This window comes from Chaetodon trifascialis, chromosome 16 (assembly GCF_039877785.1).
Source record: "Chaetodon trifascialis isolate fChaTrf1 chromosome 16, fChaTrf1.hap1, whole genome shotgun sequence".
NCBI lineage: Eukaryota > Metazoa > Chordata > Actinopteri > Chaetodontiformes > Chaetodontidae > Chaetodon > Chaetodon trifascialis.
This window is the reverse complement of record NC_092071.1, coordinates 24,314,302-24,341,560: the sequence shown is the minus strand read 5'-3', so window position 1 is coordinate 24,341,560 and position 27,259 is coordinate 24,314,302. Positions and strand designations below refer to the sequence as shown.

Genomic DNA, 27,259 nt, shown 5'->3' with positions numbered 1-27,259 from the left:
TATACGTAGACGCCTCATGGACTGTTCAGCGCGGCCGCCATCTTGGATGGGTCTCCCATGCGCCCCCAGTACATTTATTTCTACGGAGGAAGGTGTATGTCCAACTACAATAATCATATCTTTTTAACCGATTTTCACACGGTTTGGTTTGTTACAAATGGCAGAGATGTAGTTATGATACAGGACGCTGTCACACATTAAAAACACGTGCTTTCATGCTGAAATACTTTGTTAAAGAGCACAATACAGACATATGGTATGGCATATGAATAAATGTATAAATTAATTTTATATTTTAATAAAGAAACAGTTTGTTCATTTGAATTTCTCTCTCTCTCTCCCTCTCTCTCACACACACACGCACACAAAATCATGACCCTTCTGTACACGCCAATAACACAAGAATTTCTTAATTTTTGTTTTTGTGCGCTGAGTATATTTAATGTAAAGTTAGGCACATGCACACGTGCACACCCACACAACACACACGCACAAAAACCAGACCTCTCACATAACCTGTTGACATGCGTATTGAACTTTGAGTAAGTTTTTTTTACTCAGTTGTGTTGGAATAAGACTTCACCAAAACAACGAGGAAGATTTTTCCTTTTTGGCCAACTCATCATATGTGTCGGCCCACAGTCCACTGCTGCTTTCAAACACACACGTACAACTGTTCACAGCTTTAGGATGACAAAGATTCCACAATAGCCTGGACTGAAACTGCTGATGTTTGTGATACACTGATTTTAACACATACATACATACAAAGCTCCCATATACCTGGTCAGTAAATTTTTTTCCTTCTTTCATTTTTTTTTTTTAAGGCCTGGAAAAGTAAGCTTTAAAATTGCAGGTCATTCCAGTGTCTTACACTACCCTGTTAAGCTTGCAACTGGGGCTGGGAAGATAAATAAAATAAAATAAATAAAATAGGGGCATAGTTGCTCTTTTTACGTTGACTTCGGTTGGCTCTGGTGCTAGCAGAGACCCACCCAATATGGCAGAGATGCTGGATTACGCTCCAGCACGTAATGAGGTGTCTACGTATATTATGTCTATGGCTGCCACTGCTGCGCGTTGCCATGGATACAAAATGTAACGGCACACACATCACTCATGAGAAGCTCTCTTTTCTCGCTGTCTTGTCAGTGCTTGCCATGTGGCTTCTGTTTTTACAATATAATCACTTACCATTCAAAGGAGTGACATGGCCAAGTGTGTCCACTTTATAATAAAGTCGTGTTTATTTCATGTTAGGATACATTAAAATTTGGAAGCTTTAAATTGTGAACTGTGCAATTTTTCAGAGACTTGTGGCAATGCACAGTATTTTGCACATCTAAAAATCCGCATACATAACAAGGAAACTGAACTTAGTGTGTTTTGTGCTGATAATGGTTGTATTTGTTCTTTCTTTCTTTCTTTCTTTCTTTCTTTCTTTCTTTCTTTCTTTCTTTCTTTCTTTCTTCTGTACAGGGTTACTTCACTTCAGTGTAGGCTGTGCTGTTTGGGGCAGCTGCCCCTCAATGAGGTGGTCCTGCAAGTGTTTCTCCTCGCCGAACCAACACACACTAATTGCCCATTATATGTCCACCTTGTTTTCATTTTCTGACTCATTTCTATTGCTCTGTTTGGAGGAACACTAATCCATGTGATGTTATAGAGAAATTGTCAAGAGAGTGGACATTTCAGTAATGTTTGAATGTTTTCATTTTCAACATTTTCAGCAAGTTTCTGAGATACATTTTTTTGTTTGTTTTTATGAATCTTTGCAATTTGGGGGGGAGAGGAGTTTGACTGCCAAGCTGTCCTCCATGACAGACAATGACTCCCACCCACTCCAACACACACTCGCTGCACTGAGGAGCTCCATCAGTGATAGGATGCTACATCCAAAGTGTATGAAGGAGCGGTATCGCGGTCATTCCTTCCTGCAGCTGTCAGACTGTACAACAAGAACTGCTGAAAGTAATTTTTTTGATGATTTATCTGTAAATCATCTGTAAATTACTTGTGCAATAATCTGTGCATTTATCTGTAAATCATCTGTAAATTATCTGTACAATAATCTGTGCAATAACTGGTGCAATAATCTGTGCAATTCATCCTGTACATAACAGTCTGCAAATACAATTTATAATTTGATAATGCTTATTTTTATATAATGCTTATTTTTTATTACACTCTTTTGTATATACTTGCTGTTTTTTTACCTTTTGTATATACTTGCTGTTTTTACTTAATTCTATCTTTTACTGGTGCTGCTGTAAATTGGAATTTCCCCTTGCGGTACCAATAAAGGTATATTGAATTGAATTGAATTTACTGCAGCAACTCTGAACATTCACTCAGAAAGGACTCTGTTGAACTCAGTTATTGTTTTTCCTCAAAGGAAGGGTGCTCTTCTTTTTATGTATTATATTATTATTTTTATTATTTATGTGTGGGACAGTGTAATTTCAGTTTGTGAGCAGTCCCAAGCAAAAGTGTGTTAGAGGGTGTAAGGGCTTTTTTTTTTTTAACATGTCCCAAGGAAGGTCTTTTTTGATGTCTTGACATCCATTGACACTTATTTTGAAGCAAGGCTGGTTGAAGTTGGACTTGTTGGGGGTTAAATAAAGGTCCTTATTGAATTGTCTTTTCAGCTATTTTTTCTTGTGTTAATATTTAGTTTGTCTAATTCTCTCATGTAGATTCTTTGTAGGTATTATTTTGCTTAAAGTTTTGAACTCTAGCAATTTATGTAAACTCGAGTAACTTGGCAATAGAGCATGAGAAAAAAATTATAATGTTGCCCTAACTTGATAAAATAAGTTCAACCAAACATCTTTTTTTAGTTCTCTTAAGTAATGTTTTCCAGTCCACATTAAAGCAACAGTCAAAGCAACAAGATGACTTGACATAGTTAAGTTGGGTCAACTAATCTTTTTTTACAGTGCTTGAGCATCTGACTGAATCCTACCAGCTTTAGCTGAATCTGATCACCCTTGTTTTGTTGTTTGGGAATCAGGACCACAAACCTTTTTGGAAAAGTATTATCAGTAGTGTAGTTAAGGCAATGTACCCTGAGGTGAGGATGAAACACCTAAACATTTGGAATAGGCAACAGCTAATGACAAAGTGTTGCATAATGAGGTTGGCCACTGTAGTCAGCAAAGTCAGGAGCTTACCTGGATGGAGAGGGCAACTTTAACATTGTATATCACATACCTCATCACACTTGTCTCCTTCCCACTGTTACTGAGCTAACTGTAAGCTATCATGTTCTCAAAGTTGCCATTTGGTTATGGTGACCAAAATTGATTAATAGACATCTACAAGGTGCAAATGTAAAATTTCTGCTTATTTGAGCAGGACTACTTTGAGTCTTTAGTTGCCTGTTTGAAGCATGTTGAAACCCTGTGGACATGGATGTGGAAAAACCCATCAATTTATCATTTGCTTCAGGTGAGTCAAGATAGGAGCATGAGTAGTTTGAGGGTGGTGGAGCAAACACTACCACACTGCCTACTGTAATGCAGCCCTAGAGACAACAGTCATTTAAGACACAGCATGCTTCAACCCAGCAAGAAAGTTGGAATGCTGTGTAAACATAATGTGATCATTTACTAATCCTTTTTGACAAGTATATCGAAAGAAAAATGTACAAAAAGTTTTAAATATTTATTTTAAATTTGATACTAGCAGAACGTTTCAAACAAGTTCCAAAACGCTCCAAAAACACCTGTTTGAAACATTCCACAGGTGAACAGGTTCACTGAGAACAGGTGATAGTATCATGATTGGGTATGAAAGAGGCATCCGTTCATCCCTTCACGAGCGAGGATGGAGCGACCACTTACAACCACATACAATCATGTGACAACACATGAATGTATAAAGGAGATAACTACGTGGTCTCAGGAACACTATAAAATCGTAAGAGGGAAACAGTTCGTTTGTAAATGACTGCATTCGATTTTATATACGTTTTCCAGCGTTCCAACTTTTTTGGAATCGGGGTTATAATATTGTAATAAATTCTGTTGTACAGCTGTTTCTTTTTTTTTTAACAAAAGTAGTGGACTGGTTTGACCTAGTAAGAGGCTGATAAATGACACACCACAGACTGTAGAAACAAAATATTAGTTCATCTTTATTAACTATTCAAAACGATTAAAAACGGAAGTCCAAGGGGGAGGCGGACACAACAACTGGGCCTCAGGGCTAAACTCACTGGCGCGTCACCTCAGAAGATCACACCATGCATTTAAAACTAAAGTCTCCTCAGTGACAGTGAGGATTGAACTGTGCACCGCAATCACGGCAGACTACACTGCAGACCCAAGCAGCTGAGGGACGGAGCCTTCTTGCAGCTAGCGGCGGCGGACCGGAAGCTGTGCGTGGCTGCGAGGCAGTGTTAGCCGGCTCACTCTCAACTAAAGTCCCCGCCTAGCTACCTAAAGGAGGCAACCAGCCTCCCCTCCAAACACTGGAACAACTTTCCTACCTGCCTATCTTCGCCGCAGGCGACACTATAAGTCGCGAACGGCACCCACCTCCCCGGAGAGTGAGCGCTGGGCCGAAAGTCTTGACTGGCGGCGTGCCCCGTAGCGTCCACACCGTTCCGCCCCGCAGAGAGACTGACACAAACTTCGTCTCTCTCTTTTATCAGTTCCGTCTTTCGCGGGTTCCTCACAATGCTCCCAATCACCCACAGGTGAGCCCGCTCAACCCATCACGCTGCACTTCCCTTCACTGGAAGGAAACTTCCCACATAGTATGCCATCATAATTTCACCGGAATGAATGCTCATGCTCATTTTGTGGGAAATATTCTTGGTAGAAAGACTTAATGATACTGGCTTCCATTCAGCCACCGGTACATCGTTACTATTGAGACTCCGTCCAGCGTCCAAGCTGCCCTGCAGACCATAGACATAACATACGTAGATGCCTCATTACGTGCTGGAGCGTAATCCAGCGTCGCCGCCATATTGGATGGGTCTCCGCTAGCACCAGAGCCAACCGAAGTCAACGTAAAGAGCGCAACAATGCCCCTATTATATTAATTTTAATTTTATTTTATTTAGCTTCCCAGCCCCAGTTGCAAGCTTAACAGGGTATTGTAAGACGCTGGAATGACCTGGACTTTTAAAGCTAACTTTTCCAGGAAAAGAAGGAAAAAGAGAAGAAAAAGAAGAAAAAAGAAAGAAGGAAAAAATGTACTGAGTATATATGGGAGCTTTGTATGTATGTATGTATGTATGTGTTAAAATCCGTGTATATCACAATCATCAGCAGTTTCAGTCCGGGCTATTATGGAATCTTTGTCATCCTAAAGCTGTGAACAGTTGTTTAAATTTAGACACGTCAGGCCAGACGGTGTGTGTGTGTGTGTGTGTGTGTGTGTGTGTGTGTGTGTGTGTGTGTGTGTGTGTGTGTGTGTGTGTGTGTTGAAAGCAGCAGTGGACTGTGGGCCGCCACACATGATGAGTTGGCCAAAAAGAAAAAAACTTCCTCGTTTCGACAGTTTGTTTTGGTGAAGTTTTATTCCAACACAAACGAGTATAAAAGCTTACTCAAAGTTTAATACGCATGTCAACATGTTATGCGAGATGTCTGGTTTTTGTGCGTGTGTTGTGTGCGCGCGCACGCGTGCATGTGCCTGTGCTTAACTTTACATTAAATAAACTCAGCGTGTGTGTAAACTTGTGTGTGTGTGTGTGTGTGTGTGTGTGTGTGTGTGTGTGTGTGTGTGTGTGTGTGTGAGAGAGAGAGAAAGAGAGAGAGAGAGAGAGAGAGAGATCAAATGAACAATCAAACTGTTTCTTTATTAAAATCTAAAATGAATTCATTTATACATTTATTAATATCCAATGGTGACGAGAAGGGATGGGTCCCCGGGCGCGGGCACCGGCATCGGCTGGTAGCTGGCAGCCCACCGCTCCTGGTCTGCCGCGGAGGATCGACAGACCGAGGATGGGTCAAATGCGGAAAAAATAATTTCACGGAAGCATGGCGTGTGCACGTAGTGTGTGCAACTATGTGTGATAAATAAAATACATTTCTTCTTCTTCTTCTTCTTCTTCTTCTTCTTCTTCTTCTTCTTCTTCTTCTTCTTCTTCTTCTTCTAATATGCCATACCATATGTCTGTATTATGCTCTTTGACAAAGTATTTCAGCATGAAAGCATTTGTTTTTAATGTGTGACACCATCCTGTATCATAACTACATCTCTGACGTTTGTAACAAACCAAACCGTGTGAAAAAGAGGAGTTATGATGATTGTAGTAGCTAGGCATACACCTTCCTCCGTAGAAATAAATGCACTGGGGACGCATAGGAGACCCATCCAAGATGGCGGCCGCGCTGAACGTCAGCTCCAATAGGAAGCGTCAGTCAATGAGGCGTCTACGTCTATGCTGCAGACGAGCAGGTACTGCTCTCGCGAGATGAGCCGTTGCCTAGCAACCGGCGTCAACACATCAATCGAAATCTAATATAAACGCTACGCTTTCTGTAAGGATTCACGAATTAGCACTACATTGACTTTTCAATTGAAAGAATGGAGGTGAGTGTTCTTCCTGAGGGTTACAAAACGGTTACAAGGCAGCTTGACGTTGATGTTTATTGAGCATCATAAATTTAACAAAACGTCAACAAAATGTTATTTTGGCCAAAATAAGCGGCGTTTGTCAAATCTAACGTCCATCAGGCGAAAAGTGGAAACTATTAGCATGCTCAGTTAACTCTAAATTAGTCGAACATACAGGGTCAAAGCTTGAAATTTACCATTAGATTAAGTAACTTTCGGTGTAATAACCTTAATAGAACATGCGGTATGCTGGCATGTTTAACTCATTTTCAGCCTTCATACGTTTACAATATCAGCTTGTTGTGGCTCTGCTGCATTTCCAGGAGACAGGAGCAGTAGGGGAGGACATGTTTGAGTCCTTGGAGGAGTTCCAGATGGTCCTCAATGAGCTGGTTGGGGAGAGTATGGAGAAGGTCCGGGTGGAGTACGAGAAGCTCATCCATGCGCTGAAGAAATCCAGAGAGAATGAGAAGAGGCTGATGTCTAAATGCAGGGAGCTGAATGCAGACATTGTATCCACCTCAACCAAAGTTGCAGCTGCACTGAAACTGTCCCAGGAAGATGAGACAGCAATTACTTCTCTCAAGAGGGTATTTTTCATACTATAATGTAGCTTGTCTTATATATTTGTTTGTCAATGGCCCTTATCTGTCACAATTTCAAACATGTATATTAGGTTATACTTGGGATTGTGTAAAGTTGAGAAGAAATTCTAATTAATGGGGTATGTAGTGTTTAGTTCTATTCTGTTTTATCATTTGGTGATGCTTTGTCATTTTTCTCCTCTGGACTTCTCATATTCCATTAACTCAGCAAGGTTTTGCTAAAATTTTCTTTGGTTTCACTGTAGGAGCTGGATAAAGCTTGGAAAATGGTTGATGCTGCTCATGATAAAGAGAAGGGGGACAAAGAGACCATCAGAACTTTAAAAGAAGAAGTTGCCAACCTAATCAAAATGGCTGAACAACAAGCTATGGACCAAGAGCAGAGGTGAGCCATTTGTTATGCTCCCCATGCTCTTAATAATGTGTACTGTGGATAGTAGAGTGGATGGAACCAACTGTAATCTGTTTTTCAGTGAGCAACTTAAAATGAATGTGGAGCTGGCTAAGGAGAGGGATCAGCTGCTGACAAATGTGGAGGGCCTGCGAGAAAAACTAAAGAAGGCCACCACAATCCAGCAGGAGACAGAGGCCCAACGAGATGCTGCCTTAGAGAATATTTCCCGGGTAAATAAAATTTGGAAATTTGGAAAATTCTCATAGGCAGTAGGCTGACGTCTAATGTATTTCTGATAATGTTGCATTTTCGCATGACTTGCTGCCCTCAGCTGCTAGAAGATGATCTAGATCAGGCTTTTATCCATGGAAAGATTGCTGTAACTTTGCCAAATTCTGCAACAGTAAAGCAGACATGTCGAGAAGTAGAGGGAAATCATATTTTTAACTTATGCTTATGTTACTTTTTCTACTTGTGTTTTGTTTTACAATATTTTTACCATGTCAGGGAATGTGCAGATGTCCACATGTAAGTACATAAGACATTTGGCTACAAAGTATTGTACTTAGCCTTTTCACTAAAATGAGAAGGGAAATATATACTTGTGTTATATATGACTAGTTCTTGTAGGATTCTGTTGTTTTGGCCATTACTAGCATATTTATCTCCAGAGGTGGGGTTCCAGCAGTGGACTCTAGGAGGAATGCAAACTGCGGTGCTGAAGCCATTGGGGACCCTCACAAATAGTATGAAATTAAATCTAGTTCTGATGCAAACTTGTTGCTGCTCTGTGTGTCTTATTCCAGCTCCAGCAGGAGATCCAGGTGCAACACAATGAGATTTCCCGGGAGATGAGGTTGAAGGAAAAGCTGGAGAAGGAGGTGAAGCAGCTGCACATCGACATGGAGGCCAAGATGGGGGACATCAAAGCTCTGAATCAGCATGTCCAAAGGGCCAAGGAGGAGCAGCACAGACTTGAGCAACAGCTGAAAGAACTAAAGGTGAGTGGTGAGTGATGAATGGAGTGGGACACATATTCTTTATGGTGTACTCTTTAGGAAACCAACTCCCATGATATCTATCATCTTTGGAAAATATTAATGATTATTGGATTATTTGTTACTATATGTTTTCTTTAACCAACATATGTAAAAGTTTACATACACATTTAAATGCCTACTGCAAACCAAAGTGCTTTACAAGATAAAATCATCAGCAATAATACAATACAATACAAAACAATACAAGCAAAAAAAAACAAACAATACAAGCAAGCAGAGAGGTACTGTAGAAAAAACAAAACAACAACAGGTGACTCAACTCAGCCAAAGGCCAGGGTAAATAGATGGGTTTTGAGACCCGTTTTAAAAATAGAGAGGCTAGTCGCAGACCGCACAGACAGAGGTAAAGCATTCCACAGCGCGGGAGCTGCCACTGCAAAGGCTCGATCTCCTCTAGATTTTAAGAGGGATCGAGGAACATCCAGAACTAACTGGTCAGCTGACCTCAGGGCTCTGGAGGGTCGATGCACCTTAATAAGGTCAGATAAATATTCAGGGGCCGTTCCATACAGAGACTTAAACACAAATAAAAGAATCTTAAAATCAATCCTGTACCTAACCGGAAGCCAGTGAAGCAAGGAGAGCACCGGTGTTGTGTGCTCTTGTTTCTTTGCCCCGGTTAGGAGACGAGCTGCTGCATTCTGCACAAGCTGTAAATGGTTAAGCTCTGATTGGCCAATGCCGATGTACAAGGAATTACAATAGTCTAAGCGCGATGAAATGAACGCATGGATAACCTTTTCTAGATCAGCCCTTCTTAGATAAGGTTTGACTTTGGCTAGGAGCCGCAGCTGAAAAAAGCTAGCTTTAATCACAGAGCTGACCTGCTTGTCCAATCTTAGTGCCCCATCAATAATCACACCTAGGTTTCTGGCCTGAGAACCTATATTGGGTGCTAGTGGTCCAAGGGAGCTGGCAAGAACCTGGACAAGATCAGGACGACCAAACAGTACAATCTCCGTTTTGTTTTCGTTTAATTTTAAGAAGTTTAGGTCCATCCATGTTTTAATGTCCCTCATGCAATTGAACACAGCATCAAGGGATTCCTTGGAGGGGACCTTTAATGGCAAGTACACCTGCACATCATCAGCGAAGCAATGAAAAGGAATGCCGTGCTTCCTAAATATCGACCCCAGGGGTAGCATATATAGGGAGAATAGAATAGGGCCTAGAACTGGGCCTAGGGCCTAGAACCGACCCCTTGGGGACCCCGAAGGTCAGAGGGGCCACTGAGGAGGAAAACTGCCTCAACTGCACACAGAAGGATCTATCAGCAAGGTGAGATTTAAACCAGTCCAGAGCAGAGCCTTTAATGCCCACACAGCGCTCGAGACGTGACAGGAGAATAGTGTGATCCACTGTATCGAATGCCGCTGTGAGATCTAGTAAAATTAAAATGGCACAGTTACCAGAAGCAAGGTTTAAAAGAAGATCATTAAAGACTTTTAAAAGAGCAGTTTCAGTGCTGTGAAGAGGCTTAAAACCAGACTGAAACAATTCACCAATGTTTGCCTGATCTAAAAATTCTTGAAGTTGGTTAAAAACAACTTTCTCTAGAACCTTGGAAATAAACGGAAGTTTAGAAATAGGCCTGAAATCAGAAAGAACCAAGGGGTCCAGATTTTTCTTTTTTAAAAGAGGCTGCACTGTGGCATGCTTGAAGGAGGATGGAACACATCCAGAGCTGAGACTCAGATTTATAAGAAACAAGATAAAAGACCCAACTGAACTGAAAACCTTTTTGAATAAACGGGATGGAATGCTGTCAGATGGGCAGTTAGCAGGACGAAGGTGTTCAACTATTTCAGTGAGTGCAGAAAGTGAAACAGGCTCAAACTGGTGAAAAACAGCTGAGCTTGCTGTAGGAATTGAGGGATCCTGGACAGGCTGAGGGAGTGGGGATCTAAGAGTAGAGATTTTATTAGCAAAAAATTGCAAAAAGTCCTCACACAGAGAAGAAGACGGTTCAACAGAGACATCATCACAAGGGTTCACAAGTGAGTCAAATACATTAAAAAGAACCTGAGGTTTGTGAGCATTGTTGGAGACAAGTGAGGAAAAATATTCAGCCTTAGCAGCTTTAACAGCCTGCTGATAATTGAGAAGGCGAACACGTAGGAGATCCCGAGAAATCTGGAGATTGTCCTTTTTCCATTTTCTCTTCGCCTGTCTGCATGCGTGCCTGAGCACACAAGTGGACTCGTTTAGCCAAGGCTCAGTCTGTGGCTTAACGCGCATTAAAGTCATCGGTGCAATGGCGTCTAAGATCTCAGTACAGAGAGAATCAAACAACTTAATACAATCATCCACACTGAGGTCTTAAAAATCATCCAGAGAAAACAAGCCTTTCCAGGCGGCAGAGAACTGCAGAGGGGTTGAAGGATTAAAAACACAGAGACGGCGAGCGGGCACAGAGTCTGTGTTGGAGGGAGTAGGTAGTGAGATGGAAAATAGAACAGGGAGATGGCCGGATAAGAGTGTGTGGCAGATTTCAGTTATATGTACACTCAGTCCATATGACAGTACAAGATCCAAAATATGGCCTTTCTCGTGCGTTGGCGCAGAAACAGACAAATATACGCCCTCATCTGGTGTTTTGATGATGGTGGTGGAGAACACTGTCCAACACTTTGCTGTCTTATAGGTACTATAGGTGCTCAGTTAGGTTGAGATCTGATGACTCCATGGGCCATAGCAAATTCTCATCAAAATATTAATTTGTCAATAAATGTATACATGAATAGATATATCTAAATTAAAGTACCAAAGTGTAGGTCAGTAAGTCATTATATGAACCTACAAATCAATATGCATTCAACAAAATGAAAAGGTACATAGGAATTCCCCTGTATAAAACCAATATCCATTTAAAAACCACTATGTACATTGTTGTCAGTGCATCTTTTATCATTTAGGGTTGTTAACCATAATACTACAAAGTCAATATACATGTAATTGTGTGGTTGATAACATACTGTACTGCATTATTTAATAAACATAATTTCATCCCACAACCCCCCTTAATCCCCTCCCTGCCTGTGACAGATCTTGAATGAGCGATCCACCAAGGATCTGGAGCAAATGCAAGTGAAGAACACCAAGCTGCAGCAGGAGTGTGAGCAGCTCTCTTCAGTCAAAGAACATCTCTCATTGGAAAAACAGCAGAATGCAAATGAGCTCAAGGTGTGTAGGCATTACCCAGTTTAGAAGTTTTTTGTTATAATTTGTTAACCCTAAATAAAAGTCATAGGATTAGAATTTTTGTCAGTATTGTCTCAAATCCACAGTTGTGGAGATCACCATGATAATAGATGAGATGATTTGGTCCTGATGCACCACAAGGGGGCACTACTCAGCAGTGATAGGATATCATCTAATTAGCAAGTCAGAACCACTTGTGTTAAGGCTGTGGTCAAAGAGAAAGATCAAATTGGAGTTATAGCAGTCAGCACAGTAACATCTGTTATCCATTTTCCTTTTTCAAAACCCCTTCCCCTTCTTGCTCCTTCTGTCTTATGCTTCATACAACTCCTCCCGTCCTACCTGTCAGATGAGAGAAGAGGAGGTGAATCAGATGCGTCAGGAGATTGCCAAACAAACAAAGATGAGAGAAGCCATCCAGAAGAAGTTCCACCAGATAGAGGATCAGAAAGCTGATGTGGATGTACAGAGAGAGACACTGAAGGCTCAGATCGCTGGGCTGGAGAAAGGTACCATGTTTTCTCATAAACACACAAATACACTTAGAGACTGACATGAACCATCATTTTATCCATGTCCCCAGTCTTTCTCTGAGATGATAAAACCTAAACGTTTATCCTAAGTACTAAGAGTATAAGATGACCCCAGTGCCCAGTGTATGTCTCCCTGACTTGCTGGAATGCAAGCTAATCTGTGAACCCTCATATAGCTGTATTCTATTTGATGTGTTCAATTTCAGATTCTTTTACGGCCCTTATCCCTGCAGCACAGTAGGCAGACACTTACCCTGTAAAGTTGGGTATACGAAGATTAGCCAATATCTTTACATAATTTCCTAATAAGTTTCCAAATATCCTAACATAATACTTGTAGAGCTCTCCCAGCATCAACAAGGGTCACAGTTCACCCTAACTACTAATAAATTAATCAAGGGAAAAAAACAAGTACTTATATGCACTAACATTACTCTAAAGTGACTGTGCCGGTACTAATTCTTTGTGTAATTCTTAGCATTCCTTTCTTTATGAAATGCATTATTTAGTTCTTGCTTCAAGTGATTGCAAATGTACACTTATAACAACACAAACTAAACACATGTAACACATTCTGTAAATCAGAGTCAGATCCAACTTGTAAAATGATATCATCCATCCTGATGGGATTATGACATATTGAAAAAATGTCATGAAAAGATAGAAGACCTCTGAAAGATATGGAGATTATAAAGCTTCAGTATATTCCGGATGCCTTCAATTCCTTATGCTTCATCCACAGACTTTTTTGCTAACTTCTAGAATAATGTTGCAATATCTGTTTAGGTCTAGGTCACAGGGGTGATGTATAGAGTCTGGGAGATGGCAGGGGAGTCAAAAGCTTTATGTAGTAACCGAGAAGAAAACAAGAAACCTCTTTTAATCAGAGCCCAGATGTTTGTTTCTGTATGGACTGACAAGGTCATATGTTTTTCTGACAGTCTATCTTTTCATCCATATTTGTGCTTCTGTCCATCATCTTAGTTCTCTCTTTTACCAATTTTCTTTTTCTTGTATTTCTAACCCCCACTCCAGTCTCTGATTTTTTAGAATTCCTTTTAGACTTATTCATACTAGATGACTTGAAATGCCATAGTGGCACATTCATGGAAGAGAAATGGTTAATAGAAAAATATCCAACACTATTGGCTGTCCCTATCTTTCTACCTCTGCAGATCTTGAATCTTCACAAAAGCAAGTGGAAGCTGACAAGAAAGCCATAGAGGAGCTAATCCGAGAAAGAGACATCTTAAATAAGGTACACATCGTAACGTCAGTTCGTCCAAGCAGAGGGAGTTGTGTGAGGCACTATACTCTACTTTATATACATGTTCTGTCATTAGAAATGTCAAAATAAAGGAGGACTATCATAAAGAAATACTTGTGTACCATGTATGTATGATGCGTGTATCATCACATTGAATAGAACATGATCAAGGCTGCACAGTCAACGGAGAAACAGCAGAACCTTGTGAAGCTCCTTGAGCAGGACAAGAAGACCTTGGAACATGAGATTAATGGCTACCGCCAGGAGGCCCAGAAGCAGCACAAGATCATCCAACAGCTGGAAAAAGAACGTGACCGCTACATCAATGAGACCAGTAACCTCATACAGAAGGCAGGTTCTGCTGAAGAGCTAGCTCATTGTGTTTTTTATATTGATTAATTTCAACATTCTCAGATGATTTTAAGTGATTTATTATCACAAGGTTGGGAAACACGTCATCAACCTTGGCCTCTCTGAGAGGAACTTTTCTTCCTTCCACAGGTGCAACAAAAAATGAGTGACATTGAAGTAAGAGAGAGAGAGCTATTTGATTGGAGGAAGAAGGTCACAGAGACAGAGTGCAAGCTCAAACAGCAAGAGAACCTGCTGGAATCTGTCGTGTCTGAAAGGAACCTCTACAGCAAAAACCTCATTGAGGCTCAGGTACCAGTGACGTGCTCTGTTCCTCCACAGCTGATCTTCAGTTTGTTAGTTAATTATCTAGCCAGCCAGCAATTCAGCCGTGGACTGCATTAAACCAATACTCCTGTGAGAGTGAGAGTCTTGAATGTCTTGAAGTAGCATTTGCACTAAAGATTTGGATTTAGCACAGTGGGCTTTTTCTTCCATTTCTGTAGTTCCTTGTGTTTAAATTCTGTATTTGCTTCTTTGAATAGATGGCTGAAGCTAGATACACTCTCATGTTTCTTATGTTGTCCTTGGTTAACAGGCTACGCAACTTTCTCACAATTTCTACAAACCTTTTGACCACTGGTTGCAGTTGTTTATTGTCTATGTATATAATATATAGTTGTATGTAATGATTTTTTTTCCTTTTTTCCACTGCCTCTTACTCTGCCTCAGGAAGAGATTACAGAGATGAAGAGGAAGATGAAGACCATGAACAACCAGGTCACCCGACTGAGAGATGAGATCACTGGGAAGGAGCTGGCCCTTGCTAAGGATCAGCAGGAACACAAGCGATTAGAGAAAGATAATGAGGCCCTCAAGGTACAACAGCCTGCCTCTTTGGTTTGTAGTGGGGTGTGGTTTTGAGTTCCTGAGTTTTGATTTAGCTTGTTATTATTTAACCCTTTCAGTAACTTTCCACTTGGACAAAAGGTTCTGCCTAATGAATACATGTTAATGCAACACTACAGAGATAGCCATTCAGAGTGTTTTTTAGGGATATCTTCATTGTACATTTTATGCCTTATTTGTATACATTTGTGCTCTGTGTCCTGCTACAGGAGGAGCTGCAGGTGATGAAGCTCCAGCTTGAAGAAACAAAGCAGCGTGTTGACAGTCAGAAAGCAGAACAGGAAAAACTGCAGAAGGTTATAGCCGATGCTGACACTGACCAGATCCAACAGAAGAAACAACTGGAACAGGTAAAGAAAGATAAGGAGGAATGCAAGATGTAGTAGAGGAAAAGAATGACAAACTGAGACGTGAGTGTTATTATTGGTTGATGAAACTTCTCACAAGGTTATCAGAGAGCGGGACAACCTTGGAAAACAGCTGCTACGCCGCAACGATGAGCGTGCGCTGCTGTATGAGAAGATCAGAATCCAACAATCAATCCTGAGCAAGGGGGACTTCCACTACAACCAGCGGATGGAAGACATCCGCCTGCTCCTGCTAGAGATCAAGAGGCTCCGGCGCAAGAAGAGCATACTCGACAAGACTGTTCCCAACACAGAGGACCTGAGGTAAAAGAGAGAAGAGGTACCTGAGCAGGATGAGGAGAAAATGAGGGAGAAGTGTTTGAGCAAAGACAGTAAGCATTGAATTACTGTAACAGAAGAACTTAGAGTACAGAAGGAGGGCAGAATGGAGAAAGAATGAGGTGACCTACAAAGTGCAGTATTTGGGGTAGAAGCATACAATTCAAAGAAAGACAGAGCAAGGTGGAGAGTGATCTAGAGTCAGAGGTCACAATGACCTCCTTTGGGCTTCTTGCTTCCAAAACCTTAGTAAAGTCCTTTCTATTAAATCTAGTATAATAAAGCTTATTGCATTACCACCAGTCAACCTGTCGTCACTTCATTACCTAAATTAAATATTTAAAAAAGCTCATCATTTTGTATTATGATACCTAACCAGCTACTGGATGAGTAGCCTATTGTTTTTATAATGTTTTCTTTTGTCTCTGTTTTTCTAAATCTGACTAAAGTTGCCTTCCAGTGAACTATGGGACAAATTTCATATATTAATTGCTGAAAAAGTCTCTGTGAGAAAGGTGTAAAAAAAACACTGAGTTGTTGTATTGTAGGCGAGAGCTGTTCCACCTCCAGAGGGAGCTGCTTAGAGAGAGGACGAGGAACAGCGTCCTCGAGGAACAGCTGAAGCCCATAAATATTCACAGATGGAGACGACTGGAGGTCTGTGTGGATTAGCTTGAAGCCATTACAGCCCGAGTCTGTTGTGTCTCTTCTAGTTTATGTGAAAGACCACTCAAACAGCTAAAGCAGAGTAAACCTCATTATTCCTAGAGGAATAGGTCAAGTCATCAACATTTTGTAAATGACTCTCCCCTGTAGGGCAGTGACCCTGGCAAATACGAACTCATCCAGAAAATTCAGTCCTTACAAAAACGACTGATTGCCAAGACCCAAGAGCTTGAGGAACGTGAACTCCTATTACAGGTAAACATTTGACATTCTCTCCTCAATGTGTTCACACAATCACACACACCCACTTTCCATTCCTCTTTGAATTAATTAGTTTGTCCTTGTAAAGGAGCAATGTGACTTCTTCAAAAAGTTCAATTGAATTGAATTTGGTTTTATTTATATAGCGCCAAATTACAACAGAAGTTGTCTCAGGACACTTTCCATATAGAGCTGGTACAGGCCATATTCTTTATCTACAGAGACCCAACAATTCCCTTATGAGCAAGCACTTGGAGATAGTGGCGAGGAAAAACTTCCTTTTAACAGGCAGAAACCTCAAGCAGAACCAGGCTCTGGGTGTGTGGCTATCTGCCTCTACCAGTTGGTATACGTATATACAGTACCAGTCAAAAGTTTGGATGCACCTTCTCTTTCAATGGTTTTTCTCTATTTTTTTATTTTCTTCATTGTAGATTAATACTGAAGACATCCAAACTATGAAGGAACACATATGGAATTATGTAGTAAACAAAAAAGTGTTAAACAAACCAGAATATGTTTTATATTTTATATTCTTCAAAGTAGCCACCATTTGCTTTGATTACAGCTTTGCACACTCTTGGCATTCTCTCAATCAGCTTCATGAGGTAGTCACCTGGAATGGTTTCCAGTTAACAGTCTTGAAGGAGTTCCCAGAGGTGCTGAGCACTTGTTGGCTGCTTTGCCTTCACTCTGCAGTCCAACTCATCCCAAGCCATCTCAATTGGGTTTGTGTTTCTTTGTGTTTCTGTGTTTCTTGTGTTTCTTGACCCAAGCAAATCTCTTCCTCTTGTTGTTCTTCCTCAGAATTGGTTTCTCTGCAACAATTTGACCATGAAGGCCTGATTCACGCAGTCTCCTCTGAACAGTTGATGTTGAGATGTGTCTGTTACTTGAATTCTGTGAAGCATTTATGTGGGCTCTAATCTGAGGTACTGTTAATTTGCAGTTTCTGTGGCTGGTTACTCTGATGAATTTATCCTCTGCAGCAGAGGTAATTCTTGGTCTTCCTTTCCTGTAGCAGTCCTCATGAGAGTTTCATAATAGGGTGTGATGGTCTTTGCAACTGCACTTGAGGGTATGTTCAAAGTTCTTGAAATTTTTGCGGATTGACTGACCTTCATGTTGTAAACTAATGATGGACTGTTGTTTCTCTTTGCTTAGTTGAGTGGTTCTCGCCATAATATGGATTAGAACAGTAGTCAAGTGGGGCTATTCACTGTGTAGGCCTTTGTACCAACCCTACCTCTGCACAACACAACTGATGGTCTCAAACGCATTAAGAAATTCCAGATATTAACTCTTGACAAGGCACATCTGTTAACTGAAAACCATTCCAGGTGACTACCTCATGAAGCTGAGAATGCAAAAAGTGTGCAAAGCTGTAATCAAAGAAAATGGTGGCTACATGGAAGAATCTATAAATATAAAATATATTCTGGTTTGTTTAACAATTTTTTGTTTACTACATAATTCCATATGTGTTCCTTCATAGTTTGGATGTCTTCAGTATTAATCTACAATGAAGAAAATAAAAAGAAATAAAGAAAAACCATTGAATGAGAAGGTGTGTCCAAACTGAGAGAGACAGAGGCAGAGAGAAAGAGAAAGAGAGAAGGCAAAAGAGAAAAGGCTCAGGGGGTGGACAGAGATGCAATAACAGTAACAGTGACAGCTCTAATAATAGACTCTTAACTCTATGTAGTATATATAACATAGTATGTACATGTATGATATTATGTATAAATAATGAAAGCATGACTAATAGTAGTAGCAGTTGCAGTGGATCTCAGGGCCATGGCAGGAGATGTAGTTATAAATCCACAATCCAGATTCAGCCACTATCCATGGGAACCTACGAGACGACAAAGCACAAAGGCGGAAGAAGCTAAGTTAGTAACATGCCTTGGTCAGGACATGAATGTGTACAGATGGAGAGGGAGAGAAGAACAGGGGAGCTTGATGTATCTTTGGAGGTCCCCCAACAGTCTAATCTTATAGGAGCATAACTAAGGGCCAGTCCAAGGCAAGGCTGAGCCAGCCCTAACTATAAGCTTTATCAAAAAGGAATGTTTTAAACCTACAGTGTCTGCCTCCTGGACAAAGACTGGAAGAATGTTCCACAGGAGAGGAGCTTGATAGCTAAAGGCTCTGGCTCCCATTCTGCTTTTGGATAAGCATTCTGGATAAGCTGGGGAGTATTTAGCAATGAATTTGGGCGGCCTAATAGTAGGGAATTGCAATAATCCAACCTGGAAGTAATAAATGCATGGAATAGTTTTTCTGTGTCGTTTTGAGACAGGATGTGCCTGACATTTGCAATATTATATTGGTGAAAAAAAGCAGTTCTTGAAATGTCCTTGTTTTACGTGGGAGTTAACAAACATATCCTGATTAAACTCTACTAACTCTAACTAAACTCTACTACTGAGGCCAGTGCAATGCCATCCATAGTTGCTATATCATCTTTTCTAAAGTGTTTAGAGTCAAGTACTACAACTTCAGTTTTGTCCAAATTTTGTAGCAAAAAAAATGCAGGTCATCCAGGTCTTTATGTCCTGATATACTTGATGGGCTGCAGGGTGGCGCTGCAAGTAGTGCATGTGCCTCACAGCACAAAGGTCGCCGGTTTGATTACTGGGTCGGGCCTTTCTGTGTGAAGTTTGCATGTTCTTCCCATGCATGCGTGGGTTCTCTCCGGGTACTTCGGCTTCCTCCCACAGACCAAAAACATGCTCATTAGGTTAATTGGTGACTCTAAATTGCCCCTAGGTGTGAGTGTGAATGGTTTGTTTGTCTTGTGTGTTGCCCTGCCATCGACTGGCGACCGGTCCAGGGTGTACTCTGCCTCTCGCCCGTTGGCAGCTGGGATAGGCTCCAGCCCCCCCGTGACCCCGAAAGGGATAAGCGGCATAGAAAATGGATGGATGGATGGATGATATACTTGATAATGTTGCCTAAAGGAAGCATATATAAGGTGAATTGAATTTGTCCAAGGACAGAATCCTGCAGAACACTGTGATTGGTTTTAGCGTGCAATGTGTAGAAACTGAAATCAATCTGAAAAGTAGGATTTAAACCAGCTTAGTGCAGTTCCTGTAATGCCAATGAAGTGTTCCAGTCTCTACAATAGAATACCATAGTCAATGGTTTCGAATGTGGCACTATGATCTAATAAGACTAGTACAGAAACAAGTCCTTTGTCTGATGCAATAAACAGGAAACCCTCAAATTAACTATTTAGAAAGCCACACAACTGATTAGTAACTGCTTTCTCAAGAATTTTAGAGAGAAAGAGGAGGTTGGATCTAGGTCTATCGTTGGCTAAAAGAAGAGGTTTATTACAGCTACTTTAAAGGACTGTGGTACATAACCTGTTGATAAAGACAGGTTGATCATATCTAATAAAGAAGAGTCAATTAAGGGTAAAACTTTGGGATTGGGTCTAAAATACAGGTTGATAAAAAGTAACAAGTAACATTGTCAGTTTATTTTAATTCTACCCACAGGAAAGGAAGCTGGACCCACTGAGAATGTTTTAGTGTTTAGTTGAAATGATCAATGTTTTAACAAGACTGAAAACTCATTCACATGATTTGATTCCTTCGATTACATCAGTCTAGTGGCTTTTATCACATCTTCAGAACTCTAGGGTCACAATAATTTAGTTCATTTAAACTAAAATTGTTACTCAAAGTCTCAGTCTTCCATATATGAACCATTTTGTCATTAGGGCTTATAGTGAGGGCATGCAGGGGTCAAGGAATAATACTCACACTTTTTTCCCTTCTGTTTCCCGACCAAGGAAAAAGAGAAGCTGTATGTGGAGTTGAAGTATGTTCTGGCCCGGCAGCCAGGTCCCGAGGCAGCTGAGCAGCTCCAGCAGTGCCACTGGACCATCAGAGAGAGAACTAAAAAACTCAAGGTCATCCTACACATCCCTTTCTTGTCAATCAAAGCATGTCTCTTTTTCTTCTTCACATTTTTTCAAATTCAAATGATCTTCATTAATATGACTTACTGTTTCACTGTCCATATGTATTTAAAATATTTTACTTATATAAATATCAAGCACATGTAATGTATATCAAAGGATGTGCTGCCACTGATTTCAGGTAAAACATGGTAACTGTTTAATGTTTGACTATTTTTTTCCTCTGATTCCTCAGGTGTTGATGGCAGAGCTAAGAATGGTTGACTCCAAGATGAGTGAGTACAAAAGTGAAAATCAACGTTTAGCAAATGAGCTAGCAAACATTAAGAAGAAGTACCTCAGTCAGAAAAAGCTTCACAGGTAAGGTTGATCTTTGTTTTACATCTTACACATTTAACGCTGGGTATTACTGATGTCTACAAAATGCAAGATTTATTTTATGCAATTCAATTTAATTCAGTTCAATTTTATTTATATAGCGCCAAATCACAACACAAATCAAACACAACATGCAGGGATCATGCACACTGTTGCAGTCAGTTATAGTTGTGTTCACTCTCTTATGTCCTGGATCAGTGAGCAGAAGACCAAGACCAAGGTGGAGCAACTGGAACCTCTGCCCCAGCTGAGCAGCAAACCTCACTTCACTGGAGGGGGCTTCAGGATCGACAACCCTATGAAAAGATAACGGCTATTAGAAGCGAAATTTTTCACTTTCATCTTTAGCATCATTTGAACTGAAAAATGTCTCTCCCCACATAACCTGGGATTATCAGAAAGTCAGAGGTTTTCAAACACCCATTCGCCATTTTACCATTAATCTATCATGACCTCAGTTGTCAGATAATTATCATTAAATAATTAAAAACTGCACCTCATTTCTCATCCCTTCCACCACACAGGAGTGCTTTCAGACCATACTATCATGTTCTAAGAGATATTTTTGATCAGTACATAAATCTTAAATCTCAAGCAACACACCAGGACCCTGTCATATTCTTGTTCTTTCCAGCTTAGAAATTTTTGAAAATTAGTCTCTTGTCTCTCACTATGTTCAATGATCTCTTCTTTTCTCTCATACTGAGTACACTAAAGTAACTCTACATCACAGTCCAGAAGTGGTAAAGCACAGAGGGAAACTACATGAAATATAGACATAACAAATATAGACAGATCGCCTCCTAATAAATTCCACATGACGTGTTCAAGGGCCACATTTTTTTCACATGAGAGGAGTAACCATTGGAAGTACATCCTGTGTGTACCTTCATATGACAGGCATTGGTAATAGGCTTGTGGGAAGGAGAATGTATTTATAACCCCCGATCAGAGATCATTCTGCAGAAAAGATATTGCCAAACAAACATTCAAAAGTGTCTGAAGGGGCTGGTGCTATGCAATATGGGTGGCAGTCGTGGTCGGGGGGCCCCGACGACCCAAACCCTGGACAATGACTCTGGCTATGGGGACATGGAATGTCACCTCGCTGGGGGGGAAAGAGCCTGAGCTAGTGCAGGAGGTTGAGCGGTACCAGCTGGAGATAGTCGGGCTCACCTTCATGCACAGTCTGGGCTCTGGAACCCAACTCCTTGAGAGAGGCTGGACTCTCTTCTACTCTGGAGTTGCCCGCGGTGAGAGGCTCAGCTGCCATGTGTTGGAGTTCTCCCCACTGAGCAAGAGGGTCATTTCGGCCTATGGGCCGAACAGCAGTGCAAAGTACCTGGCCTTCTTGGAGTCCCTGGGAGGGGTACTGGAAAGTGCTCCAACCGGGGACTCCATTGTTCTGCTGGGGGACTTCAATGCTCACGTGGGTAGCGACAGTGATACCTGGAGGGCTGTGACTGGGAGGAACGGCCTTCCTGATCTGAACCCGAGTGGTGTTGTTATTGGATTTCTGTGCTAGTCACAGTTTGTCCATAACGAACACCATGTTCAAGCATAAGGGTGTCCATCAGTGCACATAGCACCAGGACACCCTAGGCCGGAGGTCAATGATTGACTTTGTAGTCGTATCATCTGACCTTTGGCGGTATGTCTTGGACACTCGGGTAAAAAGAGGGGCTGAGCTGTCAACTGATCACCACCTGGTGGTGAGTTGGATTCGCTGGCAGGGGAGGAAGCGGGACAGACTTGGCAGACCCAAACGTACCGTGAGGGTCTGTTGGGAACGTCTGGCAGAACCCGCTGTCAGGGAGGTTTTCAACTCCCATCTCTGGGAGAGCTTCGACCAGATTCCGAGGGAGGTTGGAGACATGGAGTCCAAATGGACCATGTTCTCCTCTTCCATTGTTGATGCAGCCGTCCGTAGCTGTGGCTGTAAAGTCGGCAGTGCCTGTCGTGGCGGCAACCCCCAAACCCAGTGGTGGACACCGGAAGTAAGGGATGCCGTCAAGCTGAAGAAGGAGTCCTGTTGGGCCTGGTTGGCTCATGGGACTCCTGAGGCAGCTGACGGGTACTGGCAGGCCAAGCGTGCAGCAGCTCGGGCTGTTGTATAATCAAAAACTCGGGTCTGGGAGGAGTTCGGGGAGGCCATGGAGGAGGACTACCGGTTGGCCTTGAGGAAATTCTGGCAAACCGTTTGGCGCCTCAGGAAGTGGAAGCAGCTTTCTGTCAACACTTTTTTGCAGTGGAGATGGGGAGCTGTTGACCTTGACTGGGGATATTGTCGGGCGGTGGAAGGAATACTTCGAGGATCTCCTCAATCCCACTCTCATGTCTTCTGTAGAGGAAGCAGAGACTGGGGACTTGGAGGTCGATTCATCCATCACCGGGACTGAAGTCACTGAGGTAGTTTGCAGGCTCCTCAGTAGTAAAGCACCGGGGGTGGATGAGATCCGCCCTGAGTACCTCAAGTCTCTGGATGTTGTGGGACTGTCTTGGTTGACACCCCTCTGCAACGTGGCAGTCGGGGACGGTGCCTCTGGACTGGCAGACTGGGGTGGTGGTCCAGGCATGTTCCACCGGGAGGAGGCCCCGGGGAAGACCCAGGACACGCTAGAGTGACTATGTCACTCGGCTGGCCTGGGAACGCCACGGGATCCCCCCGGAAGAGCTGGGGGAAGAGTCTGGGGAGAGGGAAGTGTGGGCGTCCCTGCTCAGACTGCTCCCCCCGCGACCCAGCCCTGGATGAAGCGGGAGAAAATGGAAATGGACATTCAAAAGTGAACATGGATGGAGCTGCAGGTGATACAGATGATAGCCTGATAGCTCAATATTGTAATTATCCAATAGGATATCTTCTACAATGTAAAACTATATAGAAAAGTGGTTTTCAGTTAACTGCTTGTGTTTGTTCTGATGAAGCTGTCACCTGAAACATACAGCTTTGAATCAATATCCTGCTGTTTGAATAAAGACAATAGAGGAAGATATAATGTTCTATTCCCCAGATTCCAAGGCCACATCACCAGCACAAATCTGTTGGGGCTGAGTTGCTTCTTCTTTTGACCATTCAACCGTGTATCAAAGACTACTCAGTTATCTGTGATTAACCCTACAATCACAAAAGAAACAATCATCATTTAAAGAAAAAACCTTGTGTAGAAAGGACACAGCTTACTGAGTAGAGCATCTCTCATCCTTCTCAATAAAGGAAACCATACTGATTTTTCTCCACAGAGTTCTCTGTAATGCCAGGCTAAATAAAGAAAATGTTAATCACTCTTAGAACTGGCATGTTCTGCCAGTGATCAAATTCCCAAATAAATGTGTGCTCAACTGTCGCTCTGCTCTGAAGAAATCCATGGAAGATCTAAGACTAGAAGAGTGCACTCAATAGAGTACAGATCTCCATCAGGCTTACAATCAAGATGGCAGTGTAGATTACAAAAATGGAGATTTATATTGTGCCTAACTTTTGTGGATCATAAATATCGGGTATGGAATTAAAATCTGCTTCAGTTCCAGAATAAACTTTTCTATAGATGTCTGGATGAGTTTTTGAGCCACAACAGAGGCCAAAATGTGGCCTTCAACAGACAGAGGGTAAGTCTCGTTATTTGCTCAGCCGATTGCCAGAAATTCCTTTTGGTATGTTGTAACGCATATTTTATAAATGATGAATACTGCTGAAAAGACAAAAGTCTAAGCTTTGTGATAGACTCATAAGGAATCTTATCAGTATTTATTTGAATTCACAACACAACCCACTCTCAATGTACCAAAACTTAATTGATCTAACTTGAATAGATACTCAGTCACACCAAAGTAGTTCTGTCAGTACCCTTAAAAGTAGCAATTTGTGGATAAAAGATTCCAAACTGAACAACATATTGATCACTTGCAGCCCTACATCTGACCACAGCTTATTGTCCCTCAGTAAAACCTTACTCCTTTGGGTTGGCCTGTCACTTCTTGGGTTTTTAGTTCTCAGTGTATAAATTATGTCATTTGCTTTGTTTGCATCAACTTGTAAAGCACTTACGAAATGGATTACATCAGAAACATGCTCTGTGAATAAACTTTTCCTTCTTTTAATAAGTGTGTTCGTGTTTTTCATGTCTGATATTCAAAACAAAACTTTGCACAGGTTTTATTTCAAAAGACAAGGGGAGGCAGAACAGACAGATAAGGTCGACCATTGTCTGCACCAGAACTTATAGAAATATCATCTTTAATCATGAAAAAATACATCCAGTGTAAACTCCACACAAATGCACATTTTTAAAAGACTTTTTGAGCTAACAAAAATGTCTAGATGGGATTAATTATTACAATGGAGGAACCATTGAGACACTTTACACAGAAAGTGAGGTCCCCTGACACTTGGAGTGAGTCCATGTAGTATGTAGGGATGGAACACGTGATGTTTTCATTTAAATGGTCTTACAGTCATCTGAAGCAAAAGCCAGTGATGGACTTGGAGCAACTTCAAGTGTCTTTTTTCATCACATGGCACTGGTGCCCTCTACTGTTAAGCCACCATCGATGCAGGTTCCCCAGAAAAGGACAAAGTGGGAGCCTGCAGGGGTCAAGGATTAATGCTGTTTTCTCTGTATGATATATACTATCATACTAAAACACTATCATTTTATGTAAATTGAGATAGTATGTGTCACATTTTAAATGATTCTCTTTCTCTTTAGTAGGTTACTTACAGGATTGTACCTTTCATTACCACTAGATGTCAGCAAAACACAGACAAAAATGCATTTGATCTTCAGGTATAATTTTAAATGCATGGATGAAAAGAAATATTTTTATATTTACAATTTTATGATCTAACACTATTGTACGGCATTGTATATGTATGTATGTATTTTCGTGAGGGGGCTGCACAGTGGCGCAGCAGGTAGTGTGCGTGCCTCACAGCAACAGGGGTCGGGCCTTTCTGTGTGAAGTTTGCATGTTCTTCCCATGCATGCGTGGGTTCTCTCTGGGCACTCCGGCTTCCTCCCACAGACCAAAAACATGCTCATTGGTGACTGTAAAATTGCCCCTAGGTGTGAGTGTGAATGGTTGTGTGTCCTGCGATCGACGGGCGACCGGTCCAGGGTGTACCCCGCCTCTCGCCCGTTGATGGCTGGGATAGGCTCCAGCACCCCCGCAACCCCAAAAGGGATACGCGGTATAGAAAATGGATGGATGGATGGAGCTGCAGAAGCTTGTTATCATCAACATCTCATTTTGTTGATGTTGTACAGTGCAGTTAATTCCCTGTAATATTCCCTGTAATTCTTGCTGGCTGTTGGCAGCTGCAGTATGCTGCTATAAGGCTGTTTTTACTAATTTGTACAGTTGTGGTTCTCCTGTTGTCTGTTTTGACACATGGACATACACACATCATCCACAGCCTCTGTCAATCTTGTAGTGCTCAACCTTGCCCCACAATTTTGTTTTTATTTTATGGTAAAGCCATAGTTGAGGATTGGCTCTTCCAAACCTACAAAGATGGAGATTGAATGTTGATGAAGATCTTCATTAAAGGCACAATTGAGGGCAACTCATCTTATGTATATTAGCTCTTGTTAAGATAAAATGATCAAAATTGGATCTTATACTGTCTCCCAACTCCTCATATAATACCAGTACATTTAAAGCCAACTCTGGTGGTGTTTACAAAGTGAGAGTTGTCTCCTTATTCTCCTCAGTTGCTGGTGGGGTAATTCCTTGGCTGGGACAATTATGGTGTAACCATGGCAACCAGCGGCTATGCAATACTAGCCTGTGTAAACTACGTTGCCGTAGTAATGGAAGGCCTCTGACAAGCCAGATCTCCTTTCTTTCCTTTTCCCCATTTCTTGCTGTGTGAGGATGACCTGCTTACAGAGACTGATGAAGTTGGTGTTTACTCTGGATGGTACTGATGTTTATTTCACACTGATTATGATGAAATTTGTGTGTTTGTAATGTGTGTTTTTAGATATGTATAGTGGGTCCAACATGTTCTGTGATGTGAGATTTTTATTTTTTTTACAGTGTAGAGCATCTTTAACGGAGCAGATAGGCACAGCACCTTCTGTGTGCTGACGTCATGTGCTCAGGGAGTCAGTTTGCGGCTTCTCTCTTTTTCTTCGCCTGTTAGATCTACTTATCAATTTCTAAAACTATGGGGTCTATTTTGGAAAGACAAAAACACTTTTTTTCACTGATTATTTTTCGGTTGTTCTTAATCAGAAACTAGGAAATATGTAGTGGTATTTTCATCAGTGGAGTCACAGGAAAAAATCCAAAGTACATCATACAATCACTGTTTGAAATATATCAAGGAAGTGTGTGCATCATGAACGTATCCTCACTGACTGCTTATTTTCTCAATTCTCACAAACCCATCAGGCTGTAAAAACCTTAATCTGTCAAATCTGCTCATATCT

At 41.4% G+C, this 27,259-nt stretch overlaps 1 protein-coding gene across 1 annotated transcript; it reads left to right on the top strand.

The window, feature by feature from the left end:
- Window positions 1–6,549: 6,549 nt before the first annotated feature.
- Window positions 6,550–21,366, top strand: cfap58 (cilia and flagella associated protein 58). The gene is made up of 18 exons (XM_070983519.1): window positions 6,550–6,555; window positions 6,903–7,169; window positions 7,430–7,569; window positions 7,658–7,808; window positions 8,385–8,579; window positions 11,685–11,822; window positions 12,190–12,349; window positions 13,549–13,631; window positions 13,800–13,991; window positions 14,142–14,303; window positions 14,724–14,870; window positions 15,110–15,250; window positions 15,348–15,571; window positions 16,135–16,243; window positions 16,403–16,507; window positions 20,319–20,438; window positions 20,683–20,807; window positions 21,024–21,366. The coding sequence occupies exons 1-18, from the start codon at window positions 6,550–6,552 to the stop codon at window positions 21,133–21,135; spliced, it is 2,577 nt and encodes an 858-aa protein (XP_070839620.1). The 3' UTR covers window positions 21,136–21,366.
- The last annotated feature ends 5,893 nt before the right edge of the window (window positions 21,367–27,259 follow it).

What these genes read in the sequence shown, in the direction of transcription:
- cfap58 (XM_070983519.1), top strand. An exon ending in CCTTAGAGAATATTTCCCGG is followed by an intron (nt 7,809 to 8,384) that starts GTAAATAAAATT and finishes GTCTTATTCCAG; the next exon opens with CTCCAGCAGGAGATCCAGGT. An exon ending in AACGTGAACTCCTATTACAG is followed by an intron (nt 16,508 to 20,318) that starts GTAAACATTTGA and finishes TTCCCGACCAAG; the next exon opens with GAAAAAGAGAAGCTGTATGT.